This window comes from Lissotriton vulgaris, chromosome 5 (assembly GCF_964263255.1).
Source record: "Lissotriton vulgaris chromosome 5, aLisVul1.2, whole genome shotgun sequence".
Taxonomy (NCBI): domain Eukaryota; kingdom Metazoa; phylum Chordata; class Amphibia; order Caudata; family Salamandridae; genus Lissotriton; species Lissotriton vulgaris.
In genome coordinates this window covers 81,672,160-81,697,638 of record NC_141693.1, presented here as the reverse complement: position 1 = coordinate 81,697,638, position 25,479 = coordinate 81,672,160, and the positions used below count along the sequence as shown (strand labels likewise).

The window sequence follows — 25,479 nt, the reverse complement described above, 5'->3', positions numbered from 1 at the left end:
GGCTATCATGGGTGCAGCCGGGTCATGGCTCCCGGGTTCCCTGGCTGTTGTGATTGCTGCCTCTCTTCAGGGGAGGGGCTATCATGGGTGCAGCAGGGGTCATGGCTCCCGGGTTCCCTGGCTGTGGTGTTTGCTGCCTCTCTTCAGGGGAGGGGCTATCATGGGTGCAGCAGGGGTCATGGCTCCCGGGTTCCTTGGCTGTGGTGTTTGCCGCCTCTCTTCAGGGGAGGGGCTATCATGGGTGCAGCAGGGGTCATGGCTCCTGGGTTCCCTGGCTGTGGTGTTTGCTGCGCCTCCTCAGGGGAGGGGCTATCATGGGTGCAGCAGGGGTCATGGCTCCCGGGTTCCCTGTCTGTGGTGTTTGCTGCTCCTCTTCAGGGGAGGGGCTATCATGGGTGCAGCAGGGGTCATGGCTCCCGGGTTCCCTGGCTGTGGTGTTTGCCGCCTCTCTTCAGGGGAGGGGCTATCATGGGTGCAGCCGGGTCATGGCTCCCGGGTGGTGTTTGCTGCCTCTCTTCAGGGGAGGGGCTATCATGGGTGCAGCCGGGTCATGGCTCCCGGGTTCCCTGGCTGTGGTGTTTGCTGCCTCTCTTCAGGGGAGGGGCTATCATGGGTGCAGCAGGGGTCATGGCTCCCGGGTTCCCTGGCTGTGGTGTTTGCTGCCTCTCTTCAGGGGAGGGGCTATCATGGGTGCAGCCGGGTCATGGCTCCCGGGTTCCCTGGCTGTGGTGTTTGCTGCCTCTCTTCAGGGGAGGGGCTATCATGGGTGCAGCCGGGTCATGGCTCCCGGGTTCCCTGGCTGTGGTGTTTGCTGCCTCTCTTCAGGGGAGGGGCTTTCATGGGTGCAGCAGGGGTCATGGCTCCCGGGTTCCCTGGCTGTGGTGTTTGCTGCTCCTCTTCAGGGGAGGGGCTATCATGGGTGCAGCCGGGGTCATGGCTCCCGGGTTCCCTGGCTGTGGTGTTTGCTGCTCCTCTTCAGGGGAGGGGCTATCATGGGTGCAGCCGGGTCATGGCTCCCGGGTTCCCTGTCTGTGGTGTTTGCCGCCTCTCTTCAGGGGAGGGGCTATCATGGGTGCAGCAGGGGTCATGGCTCCCGAGTTCCCTGGCTGTGGTGTTTGCTGCCTCTCTTCAGGGGAGGGGCTATCATGGGTGCAGCCGGGTCATGGCTCCCGGGTTCCCTGGCTGTGGTGTTTGCTGCTCCTCTTCAGGGGAGGGGCTATCATGGGTGCAGCCGGGTCATGGCTCCCGGGTTCCCTGGCTGTGGTGTTTGCTGCCTCTCTTCAGGGGAGGGGCTATCATGGGTGCAGCCGGGTCATGGCTCCCGGGTTCCCTGGCTGTGGTGTTTGCTGCCTCTCTTCAGGGGAGGGGCTATCATGGGTGCAGCCGGGTCATGGCTCCCGGGTTCCCTGGCTGTGGTGTTTGCTGCTCCTCTTCAGGGGAGGGGCTATCATGGGTGCAGCAGGGGTCATGGCTCCCGGGTTCCCTGGCTGTGGTGTTTGCTGCTCCTCTTCAGGGGAGGGGCTATCATGGGTGCAGCCGGGGTCATGGCTCCCGGGTTCCCTGGCTGTTGTGATTGCTGCCTCTCTTCAGGGGAGGGGCTATCATGGGTGCAGCAGGGGTCATGGCTCCCGGGTTCCCTGGCTGTGGTGTTTGCTGCCTCTCTTCAGGGGAGGGGCTATCATGGGTGCAGCAGGGGTCATGGCTCCCGGGTTCCTTGGCTGTGGTGTTTGCCGCCTCTCTTCAGGGGAGGGGCTATCATGGGTGCAGCAGGGGTCATGGCTCCTGGGTTCCCTGGCTGTGGTGTTTGCTGCGCCTCCTCAGGGGAGGGGCTATCATGGGTGCAGCAGGGGTCATGGCTCCCGGGTTCCCTGTCTGTGGTGTTTGCTGCTCCTCTTCAGGGGAGGGGCTATCATGGGTGCAGCAGGGGTCATGGCTCCCGGGTTCCCTGGCTGTGGTGTTTGCCGCCTCTCTTCAGGGGAGGGGCTATCATGGGTGCAGCCGGGTCATGGCTCCCGGGTGGTGTTTGCTGCCTCTCTTCAGGGGAGGGGCTATCATGGGTGCAGCCGGGTCATGGCTCCCGGGTTCCCTGGCTGTGGTGTTTGCTGCCTCTCTTCAGGGGAGGGGCTATCATGGGTGCAGCAGGGGTCATGGCTCCCGGGTTCCCTGGCTGTGGTGTTTGCTGCCTCTCTTCAGGGGAGGGGCTATCATGGGTGCAGCCGGGTCATGGCTCCCGGGTTCCCTGGCTGTGGTGTTTGCTGCCTCTCTTCAGGGGAGGGGCTATCATGGGTGCAGCCGGGTCATGGCTCCCGGGTTCCCTGGCTGTGGTGTTTGCTGCCTCTCTTCAGGGGAGGGGCTTTCATGGGTGCAGCAGGGGTCATGGCTCCCGGGTTCCCTGGCTGTGGTGTTTGCTGCTCCTCTTCAGGGGAGGGGCTATCATGGGTGCAGCCGGGGTCATGGCTCCCGGGTTCCCTGGCTGTGGTGTTTGCTGCTCCTCTTCAGGGGAGGGGCTATCATGGGTGCAGCCGGGTCATGGCTCCCGGGTTCCCTGTCTGTGGTGTTTGCCGCCTCTCTTCAGGGGAGGGGCTATCATGGGTGCAGCAGGGGTCATGGCTCCCGAGTTCCCTGGCTGTGGTGTTTGCTGCCTCTCTTCAGGGGAGGGGCTATCATGGGTGCAGCCGGGTCATGGCTCCCGGGTTCCCTGGCTGTGGTGTTTGCTGCTCCTCTTCAGGGGAGGGGCTATCATGGGTGCAGCCGGGTCATGGCTCCCGGGTTCCCTGGCTGTGGTGTTTGCTGCCTCTCTTCAGGGGAGGGGCTATCATGGGTGCAGCCGGGTCATGGCTCCCGGGTTCCCTGGCTGTGGTGTTTGCTGCCTCTCTTCAGGGGAGGGGCTATCATGGGTGCAGCCGGGTCATGGCTCCCGGGTTCCCTGGCTGTGGTGTTTGCTGCTCCTCTTCAGGGGAGGGGCTATCATGGGTGCAGCAGGGGTCATGGCTCCCGGGTTCCCTGGCTGTGGTGTTTGCTGCTCCTCTTCAGGGGAGGGGCTATCATGGGTGCAGCCGGGGTCATGGCTCCCGGGTTCCCTGGCTGTGGTGTTTGCTGCTCCTCTTCAGGGGAGGGGCTATCATGGGTGCAGCCGGGGTCATGGCTCCCGGGTTCCCTGGCTGTGGTGTTTGCTGCTCCTCTTCAGGGGAGGGGCTATCATGGGTGCAGCCGGGTCATGGCTCCCGGGTTCCCTGTCTGTGGTGTTTGCCGCCTCTCTTCAGGGGAGGGGCTATCATGGGTGCAGCAGGGGTCATGGCTCCCGGGTTCCCTGGCTGTGGTGTTTGCTGCCTCTCTTCAGGGGAGGGGCTATCATGGGTGCAGCCGGGTCATGGCTCCCGGGTTCCCTGGCTGTGGTGTTTGCTGCTCCTCTTCAGGGGAGGGGCTATCATGGGTGCAGCCGGGTCATGGCTCCCGGGTTCCCTGGCTGTGGTGTTTGCTGCCTCTCTTCAGGGGAGGGGCTATCATGGGTGCAGCCGGGTCATGGCTCCCGGGTTCCCTGGCTGTGGTGTTTGCTGCGCCTCTTCAGGGGAGGGGCTATCATGGGTGCAGCCGGGTCATGGCTCCCGGGTTCCCTGTCTGTGGTGTTTGCCGCCTCTCTTCAGGGGAGGGGCTATCATGGGTGCAGCCGGGTCATGGCTCCCGGATTCCCTGTCTGTGGTGTTTGCCGCCTCTCTTCAGGGGAGGGGCTATCATGGGTGCAGCCGGGTCATGGCTCCCGGATTCCCTGTCTGTGGTGTTTGCTGCCTCTCTTCAGGGGAGGGGCTATCATGGGTGCAGCCGGGTCATGGCTCCCGGGTTCCCTGGCTGTGGTGTTTGCTGCTCCTCTTCAGGGGAGGGGCTATCATGGGTGCAGCCGGGTCATGGCTCCCGGGTTCCCTGTCTGTGGTGTTTGCCGCCTCTCTTCAGGGGAGGGGCTATCATGGGTGCAGCCGGGTCATGGCTCCCGGATTCCCTGTCTGTGGTGTTTGCCGCCTCTCTTCAGGGGAGGGGCTATCATGGGTGCAGCCGGGTCATGGCTCCCGGATTCCCTGTCTGTGGTGTTTGCTGCCTCTCTTCAGGGGAGGGGCTATCATGGGTGCAGCCGGGTCATGGCTCCCGGGTTCCCTGGCTGTGGTGTTTGCTGCCTCTCTTCAGGGGAGGGGCTATCATGGGTACAGCCGGGTCATGGCTCCCGGGTTCCCTGGCTGTGGTGTTTGCTGCTCCTCTTCAGGGGAGGGGCTATCATGGGTGCAGCCGGGTCATGGCTCCCGGGTTCCCTGGCTGTGGTGTTTGCTGCCTCTCTTCAGGGGAGGGGCTATCATGGGTGCAGCCGGGTCATGGCTCCCGGGTTCCCTGGCTGTGGTGTTTGCTGCCTCTCTTCAGGGGAGGGGCTATCATGGGTGCAGCAGGGGTCATGGCTCCCGGGTTCCTTGGCTGTGGTGTTTGCCGCCTCTCTTCAGGGGAGGGGCTATCATGGGTGCAGCAGGGGTCATGGCTCCTGGGTTCCCTGGCTGTGGTGTTTGCTGCGCCTCCTCAGGGGAGGGGCTATCATGGGTGCAGCAGGGGTCATGGCTCCCGGGTTCCCTTGCTGTGGTGTTTGCTGCTCCTCTTCAGGGGAGGGGCTATCATGGGTGCAGCAGGGGTCATGGCTCCCGGGTTCCCTGGCTGTGGTGTTTGCTGCCTCTCTTCAGGGGAGGGGCTATCATGGGTGCAGCCGGGTCATGGCTCCCGGGTTCCCTGGCTGTGGTGTTTGCCGCCTCTCTTCAGGGGAGGGGCTATCATGGGTGCAGCCGGGTCATGGCTCCCGGGTTCCCTGGCTGTGGTGTTTGCCGCCTCTCTTCAGGGGAGGGGCTATCATGGGTGCAGCAGGGGTCATGGCTCCCGGGTTCCCTGGCTGTGGTGTTTGCTGCTCCTCTTCGGGGGAGGGGCTATCATGGGTGCAGCAGGGGTCATGGCTCCCGGGTTCCCTGGCTGTGGTGTTTGCTGCTCCTCTTCAGGGGAGGGGCTATCATGGGTGCAGCAGGGGTCATGGCTCCCGGGTTCCCTGGCTGTGGTGTTTGCTGCTCCTCTTCAGGGGAGGGGCTATCATGGGTGCAGCAGGGGTCATGGCTCCCGGGTTCCCTGGCTGTGGTGTTTGCTGCCTCTTCAGGGGAGGAGCTATCATGGGTGCAGCCGGGGTCATGGCTCCCGGGTTCCCTGGCTGTGGTGTTTGCTGCCTCTTCAGGGGAGGGGCTATCATGGGTGCAGCAGGGGTCATGGCTCCCGGGTTCCCTGTCTGTGGTGTTTGCTGCCTCTTCGGGGGAGGGGCTATCATGGGTGCAGCAGGGGTCATGGCTCCCGGGTTCCCTGGCTGTGGTGTTTGCTGCCTCTCTTCAGGGGAGGGGCTATCATGGGTGCAGCAGGGGTCATGGCTCCCGGGTTCCCTGGCTGTGGTGTTTGCCGCTCCTCTTCAGGGGAGGGGCTATCATGGGTGCAGCCGGGTCATGGCTCCCGGGTTCCCTGGCTGTGGTGTTTGCTGCTCCTCTTCAGGGGAGGGGCTATCATGGGTGCAGCCGGGGTCATGGCTCCCGGGTTCCCTGGCTGTGGTGTTTGCTGCTCCTCTTCAGGGGAGGGGCTATCATGGGTGCAGCCGGGGTCATGGCTCCTGGGTTCCCTGGCTGTGGTGTTTGCTGCTCCTCTTCAGGGGAGGGGCTATCATGGGTGCAGCAGGGGTCATGGCTCCCGGGTTCCCTGGCTGTGGTGTTTGCTGCTCCTCTTCAGGGGAGGGGCTATCATGGGTGCAGCAGGGGTCATGGCTCCCGGGTTCCCTGGCTGTGGTGTTTGCTGCCTCTCTTCAGGGGAGGGGCTATCATGGGTGCAGCAGGGGTCATGGCTCCCGGGTTCCCTGGCTGTGGTGTTTGCCGCTCCTCTTCAGGGGAGGGGCTATCATGGGTGCAGCCGGGTCATGGCTCCCGGGTTCCCTGACTGTGGTGTTTGCTGCCTCTCTTCAGGGGAGGGGCTATCATGGGTGCAGCCAGGTCATGGCTCCCGGGTTCCCTGGCTGTGGTGTTTGCTGCTCCTCTTCAGGGGAGGGGCTATCATGGGTGCAGCCGGGTCATGGCTCCCGGGTTCCCTGGCTGTGGTGTTTGCTGCTCCTCTTCAGGGGAGGGGCTATCATGGGTGCAGCCGGGTCATGGCTCCCGGGTTCCCTGGCTGTTGTGATTGCTGCCTCTCTTCAGGGGAGGGGCTATCATGGGTGCAGCAGGGGTCATGGCTCCCGGGTTCCCTGGCTGTGGTGTTTGCTGCCTCTCTTCAGGGGAGGGGCTATCATGGGTGCAGCAGGGGTCATGGCTCCCGGGTTCCTTGGCTGTGGTGTTTGCCGCCTCTCTTCAGGGGAGGGGCTATCATGGGTGCAGCAGGGGTCATGGCTCCTGGGTTCCCTGGCTGTGGTGTTTGCTGCGCCTCCTCAGGGGAGGGGCTATCATGGGTGCAGCAGGGGTCATGGCTCCCGGGTTCCCTGTCTGTGGTGTTTGCTGCTCCTCTTCAGGGGAGGGGCTATCATGGGTGCAGCAGGGGTCATGGCTCCCGGGTTCCCTGGCTGTGGTGTTTGCCGCCTCTCTTCAGGGGAGGGGCTATCATGGGTGCAGCCGGGTCATGGCTCCCGGGTTCCCTGGCTGTGGTGTTTGCTGCCTCTCTTCAGGGGAGGGGCTATCATGGGTGCAGCCGGGTCATGGCTCCCGGGTTCCCTGGCTGTGGTGTTTGCTGCCTCTCTTCAGGGGAGGGGCTATCATGGGTGCAGCAGGGGTCATGGCTCCCGGGTTCCCTGGCTGTGGTGTTTGCTGCCTCTCTTCAGGGGAGGGGCTATCATGGGTGCAGCCGGGTCATGGCTCCCGGGTTCCCTGGCTGTGGTGTTTGCTGCCTCTCTTCAGGGGAGGGGCTATCATGGGTGCAGCCGGGTCATGGCTCCCGGGTTCCCTGGCTGTGGTGTTTGCTGCCTCTCTTCAGGGGAGGGGCTTTCATGGGTGCAGCAGGGGTCATGGCTCCCGGGTTCCCTGGCTGTGGTGTTTGCTGCTCCTCTTCAGGGGAGGGGCTATCATGGGTGCAGCCGGGGTCATGGCTCCCGGGTTCCCTGGCTGTGGTGTTTGCTGCTCCTCTTCAGGGGAGGGGCTATCATGGGTGCAGCCGGGTCATGGCTCCCGGGTTCCCTGTCTGTGGTGTTTGCCGCCTCTCTTCAGGGGAGGGGCTATCATGGGTGCAGCAGGGGTCATGGCTCCCGGGTTCCCTGGCTGTGGTGTTTGCTGCCTCTCTTCAGGGGAGGGGCTATCATGGGTGCAGCCGGGTCATGGCTCCCGGGTTCCCTGGCTGTGGTGTTTGCTGCTCCTCTTCAGGGGAGGGGCTATCATGGGTGCAGCCGGGTCATGGCTCCCGGGTTCCCTGGCTGTGGTGTTTGCTGCCTCTCTTCAGGGGAGGGGCTATCATGGGTGCAGCCGGGTCATGGCTCCCGGGTTCCCTGGCTGTGGTGTTTGCTGCCTCTCTTCAGGGGAGGGGCTATCATGGGTGCAGCCGGGTCATGGCTCCCGGGTTCCCTGGCTGTGGTGTTTGCTGCTCCTCTTCAGGGGAGGGGCTATCATGGGTGCAGCAGGGGTCATGGCTCCCGGGTTCCCTGGCTGTGGTGTTTGCTGCTCCTCTTCAGGGGAGGGGCTATCATGGGTGCAGCAGGGGTCATGGCTCCCGGGTTCCCTGGCTGTGGTGTTTGCTGCTCCTCTTCAGGGGAGGGGCTATCATGGGTGCAGCCGGGGTCATGGCTCCCGGGTTCCCTGGCTGTGGTGTTTGCTGCTCCTCTTCAGGGGAGGGGCTATCATGGGTGCAGCCGGGTCATGGCTCCCGGGTTCCCTGTCTGTGGTGTTTGCCGCCTCTCTTCAGGGGAGGGGCTATCATGGGTGCAGCAGGGGTCATGGCTCCCGGGTTCCCTGGCTGTGGTGTTTGCTGCCTCTCTTCAGGGGAGGGGCTATCATGGGTGCAGCCGGGTCATGGCTCCCGGGTTCCCTGGCTGTGGTGTTTGCTGCTCCTCTTCAGGGGAGGGGCTATCATGGGTGCAGCCGGGTCATGGCTCCCGGGTTCCCTGGCTGTGGTGTTTGCTGCCTCTCTTCAGGGGAGGGGCTATCATGGGTGCAGCCGGGTCATGGCTCCCGGGTTCCCTGGCTGTGGTGTTTGCTGCGCCTCTTCAGGGGAGGGGCTATCATGGGTGCAGCCGGGTCATGGCTCCCGGGTTCCCTGTCTGTGGTGTTTGCCGCCTCTCTTCAGGGGAGGGGCTATCATGGGTGCAGCCGGGTCATGGCTCCCGGATTCCCTGTCTGTGGTGTTTGCCGCCTCTCTTCAGGGGAGGGGCTATCATGGGTGCAGCCGGGTCATGGCTCCCGGATTCCCTGTCTGTGGTGTTTGCTGCCTCTCTTCAGGGGAGGGGCTATCATGGGTGCAGCCGGGTCATGGCTCCCGGGTTCCCTGGCTGTGGTCTTTGCTGCTCCTCTTCAGGGGAGGGGCTATCATGGGTGCAGCCGGGTCATGGCTCCCGGGTTCCCTGTCTGTGGTGTTTGCCGCCTCTCTTCAGGGGAGGGGCTATCATGGGTGCAGCCGGGTCATGGCTCCCGGATTCCCTGTCTGTGGTGTTTGCCGCCTCTCTTCAGGGGAGGGGCTATCATGGGTGCAGCCGGGTCATGGCTCCCGGATTCCCTGTCTGTGGTGTTTGCTGCCTCTCTTCAGGGGAGGGGCTATCATGGGTGCAGCCGGGTCATGGCTCCCGGGTTCCCTGGCTGTGGTGTTTGCTGCCTCTCTTCAGGGGAGGGGCTATCATGGGTACAGCCGGGTCATGGCTCCCGGGTTCCCTGGCTGTGGTGTTTGCTGCTCCTCTTCAGGGGAGGGGCTATCATGGGTGCAGCCGGGTCATGGCTCCCGGGTTCCCTGGCTGTGGTGTTTGCTGCCTCTCTTCAGGGGAGGGGCTATCATGGGTGCAGCCGGGTCATGGCTCCCGGGTTCCCTGGCTGTGGTGTTTGCTGCCTCTCTTCAGGGGAGGGGCTATCATGGGTGCAGCAGGGGTCATGGCTCCCGGGTTCCCTGGCTGTGGTGTTTGCTGCGCCTCCTCAGGGGAGGGGCTATCGTGGGTGCAGCAGGGGTCATGGCTCCCGGGTTCCCTGGCTGTGGTGTTTGCTGCCTCTCTTCAGGGGAGGGGCTATCATGGGTGCAGCCGGGTCATGGCTCCCGGGTTCCCTGGCTGTGGTGTTTGCTGCCTCTCTTCAGGGGAGGGGCTATCATGGGTGCAGCAGGGGTCATGGCTCCCGGGTTCCCTGGCTGTGGTGTTTGCTGCCTCTCTTCAGGGGAGGGGCTATCATGGGTGCAGCAGGGGTCATGGCTCCCGGGTTCCCTGGCTGTGGTGTTTGCTGCTCCTCTTCAGGGGAGGGGCTATCATGGGTGCAGCAGGGGTCATGGCTCCCGGGTTCCCTGGCTGTGGAGTTTGCTGCTCCTCTTCAGGGGAGGAGCTATCATGGGTGCAGGCTGGTCATGGCTCCCGGGTTCCCTGGCTGTGGTGTTTGCCGCCTCTCTTCAGGGGAGGGGCTATCATGGGTGCAGCCGGGTCATGGCTCCCGGGTTCCCTGGCTGTAGTGTTTGCTGCTCCTCTTCAGGGGAGGGGCTATCATGGGTGCAGCCGGGTCATGGCTCCCGGGTTCCCTGGCTGTGGTGTTTGCTGCTCCTCTTCAGGGGAGGGGCTATCATGGGTGCAGCCGGGTCATGGCTCCCGGGTTCCCTGGCTGTGGTGTTTGCTGCTCCTCTTCAGGGGAGGGGCTATCATGGGTGCAGCCGGGTCATGGCTCCCGGGTTCCCTGGCTGTGGTGTTTGCTGCCTCTCTTCAGGGGAGGGGCTATCATGGGTGCAGCCGGGTCATGGCTCCCGGGTTCCCTGGCTGTGGTGTTTGCTGCCTCTCTTCAGGGGAGGGGCTATCATGGGTGCAGCAGGGGTCATGGCTCCCGGGTTCCCTGGCTGTGGTGTTTGCTGCTCCTCTTCAGGGGAGGGGCTATCATGGGTGCAGCCGGGTCATGGCTCCCGGGTTCCCTGGCTGTGGTGTTTGCTGCTCCTCTTCAGGGGAGGGGCTATCATGGGTGCAGCAGGGGTCATGGCTCCCGGGTTCCCTGGCTGTGGTGTTTGCTGCTCCTCTTCAGGGGAGGGGCTATCATGGGTGCAGCCGGGTCATGGCTCCCGGGTTCCCTGGCTGTGGTGTTTGCTGCCTCTCTTCAGGGGAGGGGCTATCATGGGTGCAGCCGGGTCATGGCTCCCGGGTTCCCTGGCTGTGGTGTTTGCTGCTCCTCTTCAGGGGAGGGGCTATCATGGGTGCAGCAGGGGTCATGGCTCCCGGGTTCCCTGGCTGTGGTGTTTGCTGCCTCTCTTCAGGGGAGGGGCTATCATGGGTGCAGCAGGGGTCATGGCTCCCGGGTTCCCTGGCTGTGGTGTTTGCCGCTCCTCTTGAGGGGAGGGGCTATCATGGGTGCAGCCGGGTCATGGCTCCCGGGTTCCCTGGCTGTGGTGTTTGCTGCTCCTCTTCAGGGGAGGAGCTATCATGGGTGCAGCCGGGTCATGGCTCCCGGGTTCCCTGGCTGTGGTGTTTGCTGCCTCTCTTCAGGGGAGGGGCTATCATGGGTGCAGCCGGGTCATGGCTCCCGGGTTCCCTGGCTGTGGTGTTTGCTGCCTCTCTTCAGGGGAGGGGCTATCATGGGTGCAGCAGGGGTCATGGCTCCCGGGTTCCCTGGCTGTGGTGTTTGCTGCCTCTCTTCAGGGGAGGGGCTATCATGGGTGCAGCCGGGTCATGGCTCCCGGGTTCCCTGGCTGTGGTGTTTGCTGCTCCTCTTCAGGGGAGGGGCTATCATGGGTGCAGCAGGGGTCATGGCTCCCGGGTTCCCTGGCTGTGGTGTTTGCTGCCTCTCTTCAGGGGAGGGGCTATCATGGGTGCAGCAGGGGTCATGGCTCCCGGGTTCCCTGGCTGTGGTGTTTGCTGCCTCTCTTCAGGGGAGGGGCTATCATGGGTGCAGCCGGGTCATGGCTCCCGGGTTCCCTGGCTGTGGTGTTTGCTGCTCCTCTTCAGGGGAGGGGCTATCATGGGTGGAGCGGGGGTCATGGCTCTCGGGTTCCCTGGCTGTGGTGTTTGCCGCCTCTCTTCAGGGGAGGGGCTATCATGGGTGCAGCAGGGGTCATGGCTCCCGGGTTCCCTGTCTGTGGTGTTTGCTGCCTCTTCAGGGGAGGGGCTATCATGGGTGCAGCAGGGGTCATGGCTCCCGGGTTCCCTGGCTGTGGTGTTTGCTGCGCCTCCTCAGGGGAGGGGCTATCATGGGTGCAGCCGGGTCATGGCTCCCGGGTTCCCTGGCTGTGGTGTTTGCTGCTCCTCTTCAGGGGAGGGGCTATCATGGGTGCAGCCGGGTCATGGCTCCCGGGTTCCCTGGCTGTTGTGTTTGCTGCCTCTCTTCAGGGGAGGGGCTATCATGGGTGCAGCAGGGGTCATGGCTCCCGGGTTCCCTGGCTGTGGTGTTTGCTGCGCCTAAATAGGGGAGGGGCTATCGTGGGTGCAGCAGGGGTCATGGCTCCCGGGTTCCCTGGCTGTGGTGTTTGCTGCTCCTCTTCAGGGGAGGGGCTATCATGGGTGCAGCAGGGGTCATGGCTCCCGGGTTCCCTGGTTGTGGTGTTTGCTGCCTCTCTTCAGGGGAGGGGCTATCATGGGTGCAGCCGGGTCATGGCTCCCGGGTTCCCTGGCTGTGGTGTTTGCTGCTCCTCTTCAGGGGAGGGGCTATCATGGGTGCAGCAGGGGTCATGGCTCCCGGGTTCCCTGGCTGTGGTGTTTGCTGCCTCTCTTCAGGGGAGGGGCTATCATGGGTGCAGCCGGGTCATGGCTCCCGGGTTCCCTGGCTGTGGTGTTTGCTGCTCCTCTTCAGGGGAGGGGCTATCATGGGTGGAGCGGGGGTCATGGCTCCCGGGTTCCCTGGCTGTTGTGTTTGCTGCCTCTCTTCAGGGGAGGGGCTATCATGGGTGCAGCAGGGGTCATGGCTCCCGGGTTCCCTGGCTGTGGTGTTTGCTGCGCCTCCTCAGGGGAGGGGCTATCGTGGGTGCAGCAGGGGTCATGGCTCCCGGGTTCCCTGGCTGTGGTGTTTGCTGCCTCTCTTCAGGGGAGGGGCTATCATGGGTGCAGCAGGGGTCATGGCTCCCGGGTTCCCTGGCTGTGGTGTTTGCTGCCTCTCTTCAGGGGAGGGGCTATCATGGGTGCAGCCGGGTCATGGCTCCCGGGTTCCCTGGCTGTGGTGTTTGCTGCTCCTCTTCAGGGGAGGGGCTATCATGGGTGGAGCGGGGGTCATGGCTCTCGGGTTCCCTGGCTGTGGTGTTTGCCGCCTCTCTTCAGGGGAGGGGCTATCATGGGTGCAGCAGGGGTCATGGCTCCCGGGTTCCCTGTCTGTGGTGTTTGCTGCCTCTTCAGGGGAGGGGCTATCATGGGTGCAGCAGGGGTCATGGCTCCCGGGTTCCCTGGCTGTGGTGTTTGCTGCGCCTCCTCAGGGGAGGGGCTATCATGGGTGCAGCCGGGTCATGGCTCCCGGGTTCCCTGGCTGTGGTGTTTGCTGCGCCTCCTCAGGGGAGGGGCTATCATGGGTGCAGCCGGGTCATGGCTCCCGGGTTCCCTGGCTGTGGTGTTTGCGGCTCCTCTTCAGGGGAGGGGCTATCATGGGTGCAGCCGGGTCATGGCTCCCGGGTTCCCTGGCTGTTGTGTTTGCTGCCTCTCTTCAGGGGAGGGGCTATCATGGGTGCAGCAGGGGTCATGGCTCCCGGGTTCCCTGGCTGTGGTGTTTGCTGCCTCTCTTCAGGGGAGGGGCCATCATGGGTGCAGCAGGGGTCATGGCTCCCGGGTTCCCTGGCTGTGGTGTTTGCTGCCTCTTCAGGGGAGGGGCTATCATGGGTGCAGCCGGGTCATGGCTCCCGGGTTCCCTGGCTGTGGTGTTTGCTGCGCCTCCTCAGGGGAGGGGCTATCATGGGTGCAGCCGGGTCATGGCTCCCGGGTTCCCTGGCTGTGGTGTTTGCTGCTCCTCTTCAGGGGAGGGGCTATCATGGGTGCAGCCGGGTCATGGCTCCCGGGTTCCCTGGCTGTTGTGTTTGCTGCCTCTCTTCAGGGGAGGGGCTATCATGGGTGCAGCAGGGGTCATGGCTCCCGGGTTCCCTGGCTGTGGTGTTTGCTGCGCCTCCTCAGGGGAGGGGCTATCGTGGGTGCAGCAGGGGTCATGGCTCCTGGGTTCCCTGGCTGTGGTGTTTGCTGCGCCTCCTCTGGGGAGGGGCTATCATGGGTGCAGCAGGGGTCATGGCTCCCGGGTTCCCTGGCTGTGGTGTTTGCTGCGCCTCCTCAGGGGAGGGGCTATCATGGGTGCAGCCGGGTCATGGCTCCCGGGTTCCCTGTCTGTGGTGTTTGCCGCCTCTCTTCAGGGGAGGGGCTATCATGGGTGCAGCCGGGTCATGGCTCCCGGATTCCCTGTCTGTGGTGTTTGCCGCCTCTCTTCAGGGGAGGGGCTATCATGGGTGCAGCCGGGTCATGGCTCCCGGGTTCCCTGGCTGTGGTGTTTGCTGCTCCTCTTCAGGGGAGGGGCTATCATGGGTGCAGCCGGGTCATGGCTCCCGGGTTCCCTGGCTGTGGTGTTTGCTGCCTCTCTTCAGGGGAGGGGCTATCATGGGTGCAGCCGGGTCATGGCTCCCGGGTTCCCTGGCTGTGGTGTTTGCTGCCTCTCTTCAGGGGAGGGGCTATCATGGGTGCAGCAGGGGTCATGGCTCCCGGGTTCCCTGGCTGTGGTGTTTGCTGCGCCTCCTCAGGGGAGGGGCTATCGTGGGTGCAGCAGGGGTCATGGCTCCCGGGTTCCCTGGCTGTGGTGTTTGCTGCCTCTCTTCGGGGGAGGGGCTATCATGGGTGCAGCCGGGTCATGGCTCCCGGGTTCCCTGGCTGTGGTGTTTGCTGCCTCTCTTCAGGGGAGGGGCTATCATGGGTGCAGCAGGGGTCATGGCTCCCGGGTTCCCTGGCTGTGGTGTTTGCTGCCTCTCTTCAGGGGAGGGGCTATCATGGGTGCAGCAGGGGTCATGGCTCCCGGGTTCCCTGGCTGTGGTGTTTGCTGCTCCTCTTCAGGGGAGGGGCTATCATGGGTGCAGCAGGGGTCATGGCTCCCGGGTTCCCTGGCTGTGGTGTTTGCTGCTCCTCTTCAGGGGAGGAGCTATCATGGGTGCAGCCGGGTCATGGCTCCCGGGTTCCCTGGCTGTGGTGTTTGCCGCCTCTCTTCAGGGGAGGGGCTATCATGGGTGCAGCCGGGTCATGGCTCCCGGGTTCCCTGGCTGTAGTGTTTGCTGCTCCTCTTCAGGGGAGGGGCTATCATGGGTGCAGCCGGGTCATGGCTCCCGGGTTCCCTGGCTGTGGTGTTTGCTGCTCCTCTTCAGGGGAGGGGCTATCATGGGTGCAGCCGGGTCATGGCTCCCGGGTTCCCTGGCTGTGGTGTTTGCTGCTCCTCTTCAGGGGAGGGGCTATCATGGGTGCAGCAGGGGTCATGGCTCCCGGGTTCCCTGGCTGTGGTGTTTGCTGCTCCTCTTCAGGGGAGGGGCTATCATGGGTGCAGCCGGGTCATGGCTCCCGGGTTCCCTGGCTGTGGTGTTTGCTGCTCCTCTTCAGGGGAGGGGCTATCATGGGTGCAGCAGGGGTCATGGCTCCCGGGTTCCCTGGCCGTGGTGTTTGCTGCTCCTCTTCAGGGGAGGGGCTATCATGGGTGCAGCCGGGGTCATGGCTCCCGGGTTCCCTGGCTGTGGTGTTTGCTGCCTCTCTTCAGGGGAGGGGCTATCATGGGTGCAGCCGGGTCATGGCTCCCGGGTTCCCTGGCTGTGGTGTTTGCTGCCTCTCTTCAGGGGAGGGGCTATCATGGGTGCAGCAGGGGTCATGGCTCCCGGGTTCCCTGGCTGTGGTGTTTGCTGCTCCTCTTCAGGGGAGGGGCTATCATGGGTGCAGCCGGGTCATGGCTCCCGGGTTCCCTGGCTGTGGTGTTTGCTGCTCCTCTTCAGGGGAGGGGCTATCATGGGTGCAGCAGGGGTCATGGCTCCCGGGTTCCCTGGCTGTGGTGTTTGCTGCCTCTCTTCAGGGGAGGGGCTATCATGGGTGCAGCAGGGGTCATGGCTCCCGGGTTCCCTGGCTGTGGTGTTTGCCGCTCCTCTTCAGGGGAGGGGCTATCATGGGTGCAGCCGGGTCATGGCTCCCGGGTTCCCTGGCTGTGGTGTTTGCTGCCTCTCTTCAGGGGAGGGGCTATCATGGGTGCAGCCGGGTCATGGCTCCCGGGTTCCCTGGCTGTGGTGTTTGCTGCCTCTCTTCAGGGGAGGGGCTATCATGGGTGCAGCAGGGGTCATGGCTCCCGGGTTCCCTGGCTGTGGTGTTTGCTGCCTCTCTTCAGGGGAGGGGCTATCATGGGTGCAGCCGGGTCATGGCTCCCGGGTTCCCTGGCTGTGGTGTTTGCTGCTCCTCTTCAGGGGAGGGGCTATCATGGGTGCAGCAGGGGTCATGGCTCCCGGGTTCCCTGGCTGTGGTGTTTGCTGCCTCTCTTCAGGGGAGGGGCTATCATGGGTGCAGCCGGGTCATGGCTCCCGGGTTCCCTGGCTGTGGTGTTTGCTGCTCCTCTTCAGGGGAGGGGCTATCATGGGTGGAGCGGGGGTCATGGCTCCCGGGTTCCCTGGCTGTTGTGTTTGCTGCCTCTCTTCAGGGGAGGGGCTATCATGGGTGCAGCAGGGGTCATGGCTCCCGGGTTCCCTGGCTGTGGTGTTTGCTGCGCCTCCTCAGGGGAGGGGCTATCGTGGGTGCAGCAGGGGTCATGGCTCCCGGGTTCCCTGGCTGTGGTGTTTGCTGCCTCTCTTCAGGGGAGGGGCTATCATGGGTGCAGCAGGGGTCATGGCTCCCGGGTTCCCTGGCTGTGGTGTTTGCTGCCTCTCTTCAGGGGAGGGGCTATCATGGGTGCAGCCGGGTCATGGCTCCCGGGTTCCCTGGCTGTGGTGTTTGCTGCTCCTCTTCAGGGGAGGGGCTATCATGGGTGGAGCGGGGGTCATGGCTCTCGGGTTCCCTGGCTGTGGTGTTTGCCGCCTCTATTCAGGGGAGGGGCTATCATGGGTGCAGCAGGGGTCATGGCTCCCGGGTTCCCTGTCTGTGGTGTTTGCTGCCTCTTCAGGGGAGGGGCTATCATGGGTGCAGCAGGGGTCATGGCTCCCGGGTTCCCTGGCTGTGGTGTTTGCTGCGCCTCCTCAGGGGAGGGGCTATCATGGGTGCAGCCGGGTCATGGCTCCCGGGTTCCCTGGCTGTGGTGTTTGCTGCGCCTCCTCAGGGGAGGGGCTATCATGGGTGCAGCCGGGTCATGGCTCCCGGGTTCCCTGGCTGTGGTGTTTGCGGCTCCTCTTCAGGGGAGGGGCTATCATGGGTGCAGCCGGGTCATGGCTCCCGGGTTCCCTGGCTGTTGTGTTTGCTGCCTCTCTTCAGGGGAGGGGCTATCATGGGTGCAGCAGGGGTCATGGCTCCCGGGTTCCCTGGCTGTGGTGTTTGCTGCCTCTCTTCAGGGGAGGGGCCATCATGGGTGCAGCAGGGGTCATGGCTCCCGGGTTCCCTGGCTGTGGTGTTTGCTGCCTCTTCAGGGGAGGGGCTATCATGGGTGCAGCCGGGTCATGGCTCCCGGGTTCCCTGGCTGTGGTGTTTGCTGCGCCTCCTCAGGGGAGGGGCTATCATGGGTGCAGCCGGGTCATGGCTCCCGGGTTCCCTGGCTGTGGTGTTTGCTGCTCCTCTTCAGGGGAGGGGCTATCATGGGTGCAGCCGGGTCATGGCTCCCGGGTTCCCTGGCTGTTGTGTTTGCTGCCTCTCTTCAGGGGAGGGGCTATCATGGGTGCAGCAGGGGTCATGGCTCCCGGGTTCCCTGGCTGTGGTGTTTGCTGCGCCTCCTCAGGGGAGGGGCTATCGTGGGTGCAGCAGGGGTCATGGCTCCTGGGTTCCCTGGCTGTGGTGTTTGCTGCGCCTCCTCTGGGGAGGGGCTATCATGGGTGCAGCAGGGGTCATGGCTCCCGGGTTCCCTGGCTGTGGTGTTTGCTGCGCCTCCTCAGGGGAGGGGCTATCATGGGTGCAGCCGGGTCATGGCTCCCGGGTTCCCTGTCTGTGGTGTTTGCCGCCTCTCTTCAGGGGAGGGGCTATCATGGGTGCAGCCGGGTCATGGCTCCCGGATTCCCTGTCTGTGGTGTTTGCCGCCTCTCTTCAGGGGAGGGGCTATCATGGGTGCAGCCGGGTCATGGCTCCCGGGTTCCCTGGCTGTGGTGTTTGCTGCTCCTCTTCAGGGGAGGGGCTATCATGGGTGCAGCCGGGTCATGGCTCCCGGGTTCCCTGGCTGTGGTGTTTGCTGCCTCTCTTCAGGGGAGGGGCTATCATGGGTGCAGCCGGGTCATGGCTCCCGGGTTCCCTGGCTGTGGTGTTTGCTGCCTCTCTTCAGGGGAGGGGCTATCATGGGTGCAGCAGGGGTCATGGCTCCCGGGTTCCCTGGCTGTGGTGTTTGCTGCGCCTCCTCAGGGGAGGGGCTATCGTGGGTGCAGCAGGGGTCATGGCTCCCGGGTTCCCTGGCTGTGGTGTTTGCTGCCTCTCTTCGGGGGAGGGGCTATCATGGGTGCAGCCGGGTCATGGCTCCCGGGTTCCCTGGCTGTGGTGTTTGCTGCCTCTCTTCAGGGGAGGGGCTATCATGGGTGCAGCAGGGGTCATGGCTCCCGGGTTCCCTGGCTGTGGTGTTTGCTGCCTCTCTTCAGGGGAGGGGCTATCATGGGTGCAGCAGGGGTCATGGCTCCCGGGTTCCCTGGCTGTGGTGTTTGCTGCTCCTCTTCAGGGGAGGGGCTATCATGGGTGCAGCAGGGGTCATGGCTCCCGGGTTCCCTGGCTGTGGTGATTGCTGCTCCTCTTCAGGGGAGGAGCTATCATGGGTGCAGCCGGGTCATGGCTCCCGGGTTCCCTGGCTGTGGTGTTTGCCGCCTCTCTTCAGGGGAGGGGCTATCATGGGTGCAGCCGGGTCATGGCTCCCGGGTTCCCTGGCTGTAGTGTTTGCTGCTCCTCTTCAGGGGAGGGGCTATCATGGGTGCAGCCGGGTCATGGCTCCCGGGTTCCCTGGCTGTGGTGTTTGCTGCCTCTCTTCAGGGGAGGGGCTATCATGGGTGCAGCCGGGTCATGGCTCCCGGGTTCCCTGGCTGTGGTGTTTGCTGCCTCTCTTCAGGGGAGGGGCTATCATGGGTGCAGCAGGGGTCATGGCTCCCGGGTTCCCTGGCTGTGGTGTTTGCTGCCTCTCTTCAGGGGAGGGGCTATCATGGGTGCAGCCGGGTCATGGCTCCCGGGTTCCCTGGCTGTGGTGTTTGCTGCTCCTCTTCAGGGGAGGGGCTATCATGGGTGCAGCAGGGGTCATGGCTCCCGGGTTCCCTGGCTGTGGTGTTTGCTGCCTCTCTTCAGGGGAGGGGCTATCATGGGTGCAGCCGGGTCATGGCTCCCGGGTTCCCTGGCTGTGGTGTTTGCTGCTCCTCTTCAGGGGAGGGGCTATCATGGGTGGAGCGGGGGTCATGGCTCCCGGGTTCCCTGGCTGTTGTGTTTGCTGCCTCTCTTCAGGGGAGGGGCTATCATGGGTGCAGCAGGGGTCATGGCTCCCGGGTTCCCTGGCTGTGGTGTTTGCTGCGCCTCCTCAGGGGAGGGGCTATCGTGGGTGCAGCAGGGGTCATGGCTCCCGGGTTCCCTGGCTGTGGTGTTTGCTGCCTCTCTTCAGGGGAGGGGCTATCATGGGTGCAGCAGGGGTCATGGCTCCCGGGTTCCCTGGCTGTGGTGTTTGCTGCCTCTCTTCAGGGGAGGGGCTATCATGGGTGCAGCCGGGTCATGGCTCCCGGGTTCCCTGGCTGTGGTGTTTGCTGCTCCTCTTCAGGGGAGGGGCTATCATGGGTGGAGCGGGGGTCATGGCTCTCGGGTTCCCTGGCTGTGGTGTTTGCCGCCTCTCTTCAGGGGAGGGGCTATCATGGGTGCAGCAGGGGTCATGGCTCCCGGGTTCCCTGTCTGTGGTGTTTGCTGCCTCTTCAGGGGAGGGGCTATCATGGGTGCAGCAGGGGTCATGGCTCCCGGGTTCCCTGGCTGTGGTGTTTGCTGCGCCTCCTCAGGGGAGGGGCTATCATGGGTGCAGCCGGGTCATGGCTCCCGGGTTCCCTGGCTGTGGTGTTTGCTGCGCCTCCTCAGGGGAGGGGCTATCATGGGTGCAGCCGGGTCATGGCTCCCGGGTTCCCTGGCTGTGGTGTTTGCGGCTCCTCTTCAGGGGAGGGGCTATCATGGGTGCAGCCGGGTCATGGCTCCCGGGTTCCCTGGCTGTTGTGTTTGCTGCCTCTCTTCAGGGGAGGGGCTATCATGGGTGCAGCAGGGGTCATGGCTCCCGGGTTCCCTGGCTGTGGTGTTTGCTGCCTCTCTTCAGGGGAGGGGCCATCATGGGTGCAGCAGGGGTCATGGCTCCCGGGTTCCCTGGCTGTGGTGTTTGCTGCCTCTTCAGGGGAGGGGCTATCATGGGTGCAGCCGGGTCATGGCTCCCGGGTTCCCTGGCTGTGGTGTTTGCTGCGCCTCCTCAGGGGAGGGGCTATCATGGGTGCAGCCGGGTCATGGCTCCCGGGTTCCCTGGCTGTGGTGTTTGCTGCTCCTCTTCAGGGGAGGGGCTATCATGGGTGCAGCCGGGTCATGGCTCCCGGGTTCCCTGGCTGTTGTGTTTGCTGCCTCTCTTCAGGGGAGGGGCTATCATGGGTGCAGCAGGGGTCATGGCTCCCGGGTTCCCTGGCTGTGGTGTTTGCTGCGCCTCCTCAGGGGAGGGGCTATCGTGGGTGCAGCAGGGGTCATGGCTCCTGGGTTCCCTGGCTGTGGTGTTTGCTGCGCCTCCTCTGGGGAGGGGCTATCATGGGTGCAGCAGGGGTCATGGCTCCCGGGTTCCCTGGCTGTGGTGTTTGCTGCGCCTCCTCAGGGGAGGGGCTATCATGGGTGCAGCCGGGTCATGGCTCCCGGGTTCCCTGTCTGTGGTGTTTGCCGCCTCTCTTCAGGGGAGGGGCTATCATGGGTGCAGCCGGGTCATGGCTCCCGGATTCCCTGTCTGTGGTGTTTGCCGCCTCTCTTCAGGGGAGGGGCTATCATGGGTGCAGCCGGGTCATGGCTCCCGGGTTCCCTGGCTGTGGTGTTTGCTGCTCCTCTTCAGGGGAGGGGCTATCATGGGTGCAGCCGGGTCATGGCTCCCGGGTTCCCTGGCTGTGGTGTTTGCTGCCTCTCTTCAGGGGAGGGGCTATCATGGGTGCAGCCGGGTCATGGCTCCCGGGTTCCCTGGCTGTGGTGTTTGCTGCCTCTCTTCAGGGGAGGGGCTATCATGGGTGCAGCAGGGGTCATGGCTCCCGGGTTCCCTGGCTGTGGTGTTTGCTGCGCCTCCTCAGGGGAGGGGCTATCGTGGGTGCAGCAGGGGTCATGGCTCCCGGGTTCCCTGGCTGTGGTGTTTGCTGCCTCTCTTCGGGGGAGGGGCTATCATGGGTGCAGCCGGGTCATGGCTCCCGGGTTCCCTGGCTGTGGTGTTTGCTGCCTCTCTTCAGGGGAGGGGCTATCATGGGTGCAGCAGGGGTCATGGCTCCCGGGTTCCCTGGCTGTGGTGTTTGCTGCCTCTCTTCAGGGGAGGGGCTATCATGGGTGCAGCAGGGGTCATGGCTCCCGGGTTCCCTGGCTGTGGTGTTTGCTGCTCCTCTTCAGGGGAGGGGCTATCATGGGTGCAGCAGGGGTCATGGCTCCCGGGTTCCCTGGCTGTGGTGATTGCTGCTCCTCTTCAGGGGAGGAGCTATCATGGGTGCAGCCGGGTCATGGCTCCCGGGTTCCCTGGCTGTGGTGTTTGCCGCCTCTCTTCAGGGGAGGGGCTATCATGGGTGCAGCCGGGTCATGGCTCCCGGGTTCCCTGGCTGTAGTGTTTGCTGCTCCTCTTCAGGGGAGGGGCTATCATGGGTGCAGCCGGGTCATGGCTCCCGGGTTCCCTGGCTGTGGTGTTTGCTGCTCCTCTTCAGGGGAGGGGCTATCATGGGTGCAGCCGGGTCATGGCTCCCGGGTTCCCTGGCTGTGGTGTTTGCTGCTCCTCTTCAGGGGAGGGGCTATCATGGGTGCAGCAGGGGTCATGGCTCCCGGGTTCCCTGGCTGTGGTGTTTGCTGCTCCTCTTCAGGGGAGGGGCTATCATGGGTGCAGCCGGGTCATGGCTCCCGGGTTCCCTGGCTGTGGTGTTTGCTGCTCCTCTTCAGGGGAGGGGCTATCATGGGTGCAGCAGGGGTCATGGCTCCCGGGTTCCCTGGCTGTGGTGTTTGCTGCTCCTCTTCAGGGGAGGGGCTATCATGGGTGCAGCCGGGGTCATGGCTCCCGGGTTCCCTGGCTGTGGTGTTTGCTGCCTCTCTTCAGGGGAGGGGCTATCATGGGTGCAGCCGGGTCATGGCTCCCGGGTTCCCTGGCTGTGGTGTTTGCTGCCTCTCTTCAGGGGAGGGGCTATCATGGGTGCAGCAGGGGTCATGGCTCCCGGGTTCCCTGGCTGTGGTGTTTGCTGCTCCTCTTCAGGGGAGGGGCTATCATGGGTGCAGCCGGGTCATGGCTCCCGGGTTCCCTGGCTGTGGTGTTTGCTGCTCCTCTTCAGGGGAGGGGCTATCATGGGTGCAGCAGGGGTCATGGCTCCCGGGTTCCCTGGCTGTGGTGTTTGCTGCTCCTCTTCAGGGGAGGGGCTATCATGGGTGCAGCCGGGTCATGGCTCCCGGGTTCCCTGGCTGTGGTGTTTGCTGCCTCTCTTCAGGGGAGGGGCTATCATGGGTGCAGCCGGGTCATGGCTCCCGGGTTCCCTGGCTGTGGTGTTTGCTGCTCCTCTTCAGGGGAGGGGCTATCATGGGTGCAGCAGGGGTCATGGCTCCCGGGTTCCCTGGCTGTGGTGTTTGCTGCCTCTCTTCAGGGGAGGGGCTATCATGGGTGCAGCAGGGGTCATGGCTCCCGGGTTCCCTGGCTGTGGTGTTTGCCGCTCCTCTTCAGGGGAGGGGCTATCATGGGTGCAGCAGGGGTCATGGCTCCCGGGTTCCCTGGCTGTGGTGTTTGCTGCCTCTCTTCAGGGGAGGGGCTATCATGGGTGCAGCAGGGGTCATGGCTCCCGGGTTCCCTGGCTGTGGTGTTTGCTCCCTCTCTTCAGGGGAGGGGCTATTATAAGTGCAGCAGGGGTCATGGCTCCCGGGTTCCCTGGCTGTGGTGTTTGCTGCTCCTCTTCGGGGGAGGAGCTCTCATGGGTGCAGCAGGGGTCATGGCTCCCGGGTTCCCTGGCTGTGGTGTTTGCCGCCTCTCTTCAGGGGAGGGGCTATCATGGGTGCAGCCGGGTCATGGCTCCCGGGTTCCCTGGTTGTGGTGTTTGCTGCGCCTCTTAAGGGGAGGAGCTCTCATGGGTGCAGCCGGGTCATGGCTCCCGGGTTCCCTGGCTGTGGTGTTTGCCGCCTCTCTTCAGGGGAGGGGCTATCATGGGTGCAGCCGGGTCATGTCTCCCGGGTTCCCTGTCTGTGGTGTTTGCCGCCTCTCTTCAGGGGAGGGGCTATCATGGGTGCAGCAGGGGTCATGGCTCCCGGGTTCCCTGGCTGTGGTGTTTGCTACCTCTCTTCAGGGGAGGGGCTATCATGGGTGCAGCCGGGTCATGGCTCCCGGGTTCCCTGGCTGTGGTGTTTGCTGCCTCTCTTCAGGGGAGGGGCTATCATGGGTGCAGCAGGGGTCATGGCTCCCGGGTTCCCTGGCTGTGGTGTTTGCTGCGCCTCCTCTGGGGAGGGGCTATCATGGGTGCAGCAGGGGTCATGGCTCCCGGGTTCCCTGGCTGTGGTGTTTGCTGCTCCTCTTCAGGGGAGGGGCTATCATGGGTGCAGCCGGGTCATGGCTCCCGGGTTCCCTGGCTGTGGTGTTTGCTGCTCCTCTTCAGGGGAGGGGCTATCATGGGTGCAGCAGGGGTCATGGCTCCCGGGTTCCCTGGCTGTGGTGTTTGCTGCCTCTCTTCAGGGGAGGGGCTATCATGGGTGCAGCAGGGGTCATGGCTCCCGGGTTCCCTGGCTGTGGTGTTTGCTGCTCCTCTTCAGGGGAGGGTAGATCATAAGTGCAACCAGGGTTGTCTCCAGTATTCTGAGGGACTCACATCACCCACCCTGGATGCCTTTATCACACATCCCAGAGGCACTCAGAGCCACTTTCATTTGCTTGCATAATGACACTTCACAGTCTGGCCACCTCACTTCTTTCTCTTTAAGGAGCAGAGGTAGGAGTGAAAAGTGTGTAGGGGTGCAGGCATTCAGTGTATAAAACAAAGTGTGCGAGCACAGAGTGGCGATGTGTGTACAATACCATAACTCATTGAAAGATCAGAGGTCTGATGGACACGTGTACGCATGCCCAGTTTCAAAGACCGATACTTCACCCTTATGGAGAAGACTGAATACGCCAATGTGTGTCTCAGGTCACAGGGAGTGTCAGGATCCTTGGACAGAGGGGTGGGAGTGATCCTTTGACACAACACAGCTCGCCAGAGGTCCATGGAAGGGTCTAACAGGCTTCAGGAATACGCCAAAGATGTAGGGGAGGTAGGTGGACTTGCAGTGATTGGGTCCAGGCATTCAGGACCTGGGGAGCTATGAAAAGCCAAGAGAAGCCCGTGAAAGGAAAGAGGAGACATTCGCAAAGAAGTGCGCTCTTCATCCTTGACACAGAATCTTATTGCAGACGCAGTAACATAACAACTCAACCCGTCTCTCCCACCACTCCTATCAACAAAACTCACCCCGACCCCAACACCAGCTTCTGACATGTCTGCCCAGTCTAGTCACCAGGCCCACGGTTCGAATACTGGCAAGAAAAATGTGTACCATCAAGGTAAACAAGTAATAAAAACAGTATGAATCTTCAAACCTATGGAATCACCCACTTTAGATGTAAGCGAAAGTGAATCCTGGAGGCAGAAGCCATCACAGCCATGCAAGCATGGTCAGACTGGTGCTGGAGTCCGAGCTGCTTGGATCCATCGCTTAAGTGTCAAGGAGACCGCAGGGACAGGCCATGTGGGGAGGTCTCCCATGCCTCCATTCATTCCCCTCCCACTGGGGTCACAGCCACTCAGGAAGACGGGGAGTCAAGGTGGATCAAAGGGAGTCACTTGTAGGGTTGCTACCTGGCTCGTTTTATACCAGTATTCTTAAGTCCAGGGAGATACTAATGTAAGAAAATCACCAGAGTATTTCCCCTCATCAGAAGACACTCTAAACAGGTAACATAAGAAGAAATCACTTTAAATGGGTTCCACCGCTGCCTCAATGACTCTGAACTGATTGTTAAAGTAAGCAAAGAATGTTAAAAGGAATACATGCGAATGCAGATAAAGCTCTACTTCAATCACATTCGGGCCTTTGCAGAATCTTAAAATGCATCCTGTATTTATTTGTCTCATGGAATGGTGGCATCCCTACTCACTTACAGGCAAGATCTTGTATTGGAGGCGGAGCGGTGTTTCGAAGTCGACGGGCGGCTATTCTGCATTGTTGGGGCAGGGCCCGCAGGGTTTCGGCATCTCTTAGCTGGTTGGCCGCTCGCCGTTTCCGAGCCGTAGTAGACAGAGATTAAGAGGGGTAGATTCTCCCACTGAGGGTGGCAACAGCTATGACAGGGCCGAGGGGACAGTGACGTGGGCAGTGGCAGGCGAGCATGCTGCAGAAAGAGGGAGGGGGTGGGCGGGGATCTTTCGGAAGAAGCTGCGGTGCCCGGGAGGGGAACAAGGGTGTGGCCCTTTCCCCGCGCGGGACCCTGCCAGAGGCTCAGGCAGTGACGTCACAATCGTCCTCTAGCTCCCGCGATGCGGGCCCCCCCTCTAGCACTCCAGGGGGGGGGGGCCTCCAGCACTGTGCAGGGGCTGCAGGCCCCTGGACTGATAGCCCCCGACTGTGCCCAGGGCATGGGGGACCCCTTCCGTGTATTTTGCGGGGGGAGGGGGGGCTCAAGTTTTGTTCCTCCATTGGGCACAGGACGTGAGGCTGACGTCGTGGCTGGGTCATGGAGCAGTCTGCTGAGAGAAGGGCTTGTAGTCAAACGAATTGGGTCAATTAATGCACGTGTTCTTTTTTTTAGGGAGGGCCCAAACATGATTTTGGTGGTGCTTCGGGCTAGCAGTGATGTAATGGCAACGCGGGAGGACTGGAAACGTCACCGTGAGAAACACATTATTACCTTTATGACATCACCAAAAGTCTCTCAAGCTTCAGGCGAGCAGCGTGCGCGCTGATGTCATGCCAACGAGGGGGGCTGGTACACAGAAGTTCACGGATTTTGAATCAATTACGAGATCGATTTTTTTTCGTATTTGACCTGT

The 25,479-nt window shown here is 63.2% G+C and overlaps 1 protein-coding gene across 1 annotated transcript in view; it reads right to left on the bottom strand.

The window, feature by feature from the left end:
* Positions 1 to 24,688, bottom strand: part of LOC147710253 (butyrophilin subfamily 1 member A1-like) — a 135,897-nt gene extending 111,209 nt beyond the window's left edge. The window contains exon 1 of the mRNA XM_086919964.1: positions 24,592 to 24,688. Coding sequence (XP_086776090.1) covers positions 24,592 to 24,653 — 62 coding nt within the window. The 5' untranslated portion in view covers positions 24,654 to 24,688. The remainder of the gene's footprint in view (positions 1 to 24,591) is intronic.
* Positions 24,689 to 25,479: the final 791 nt, after the last annotated feature.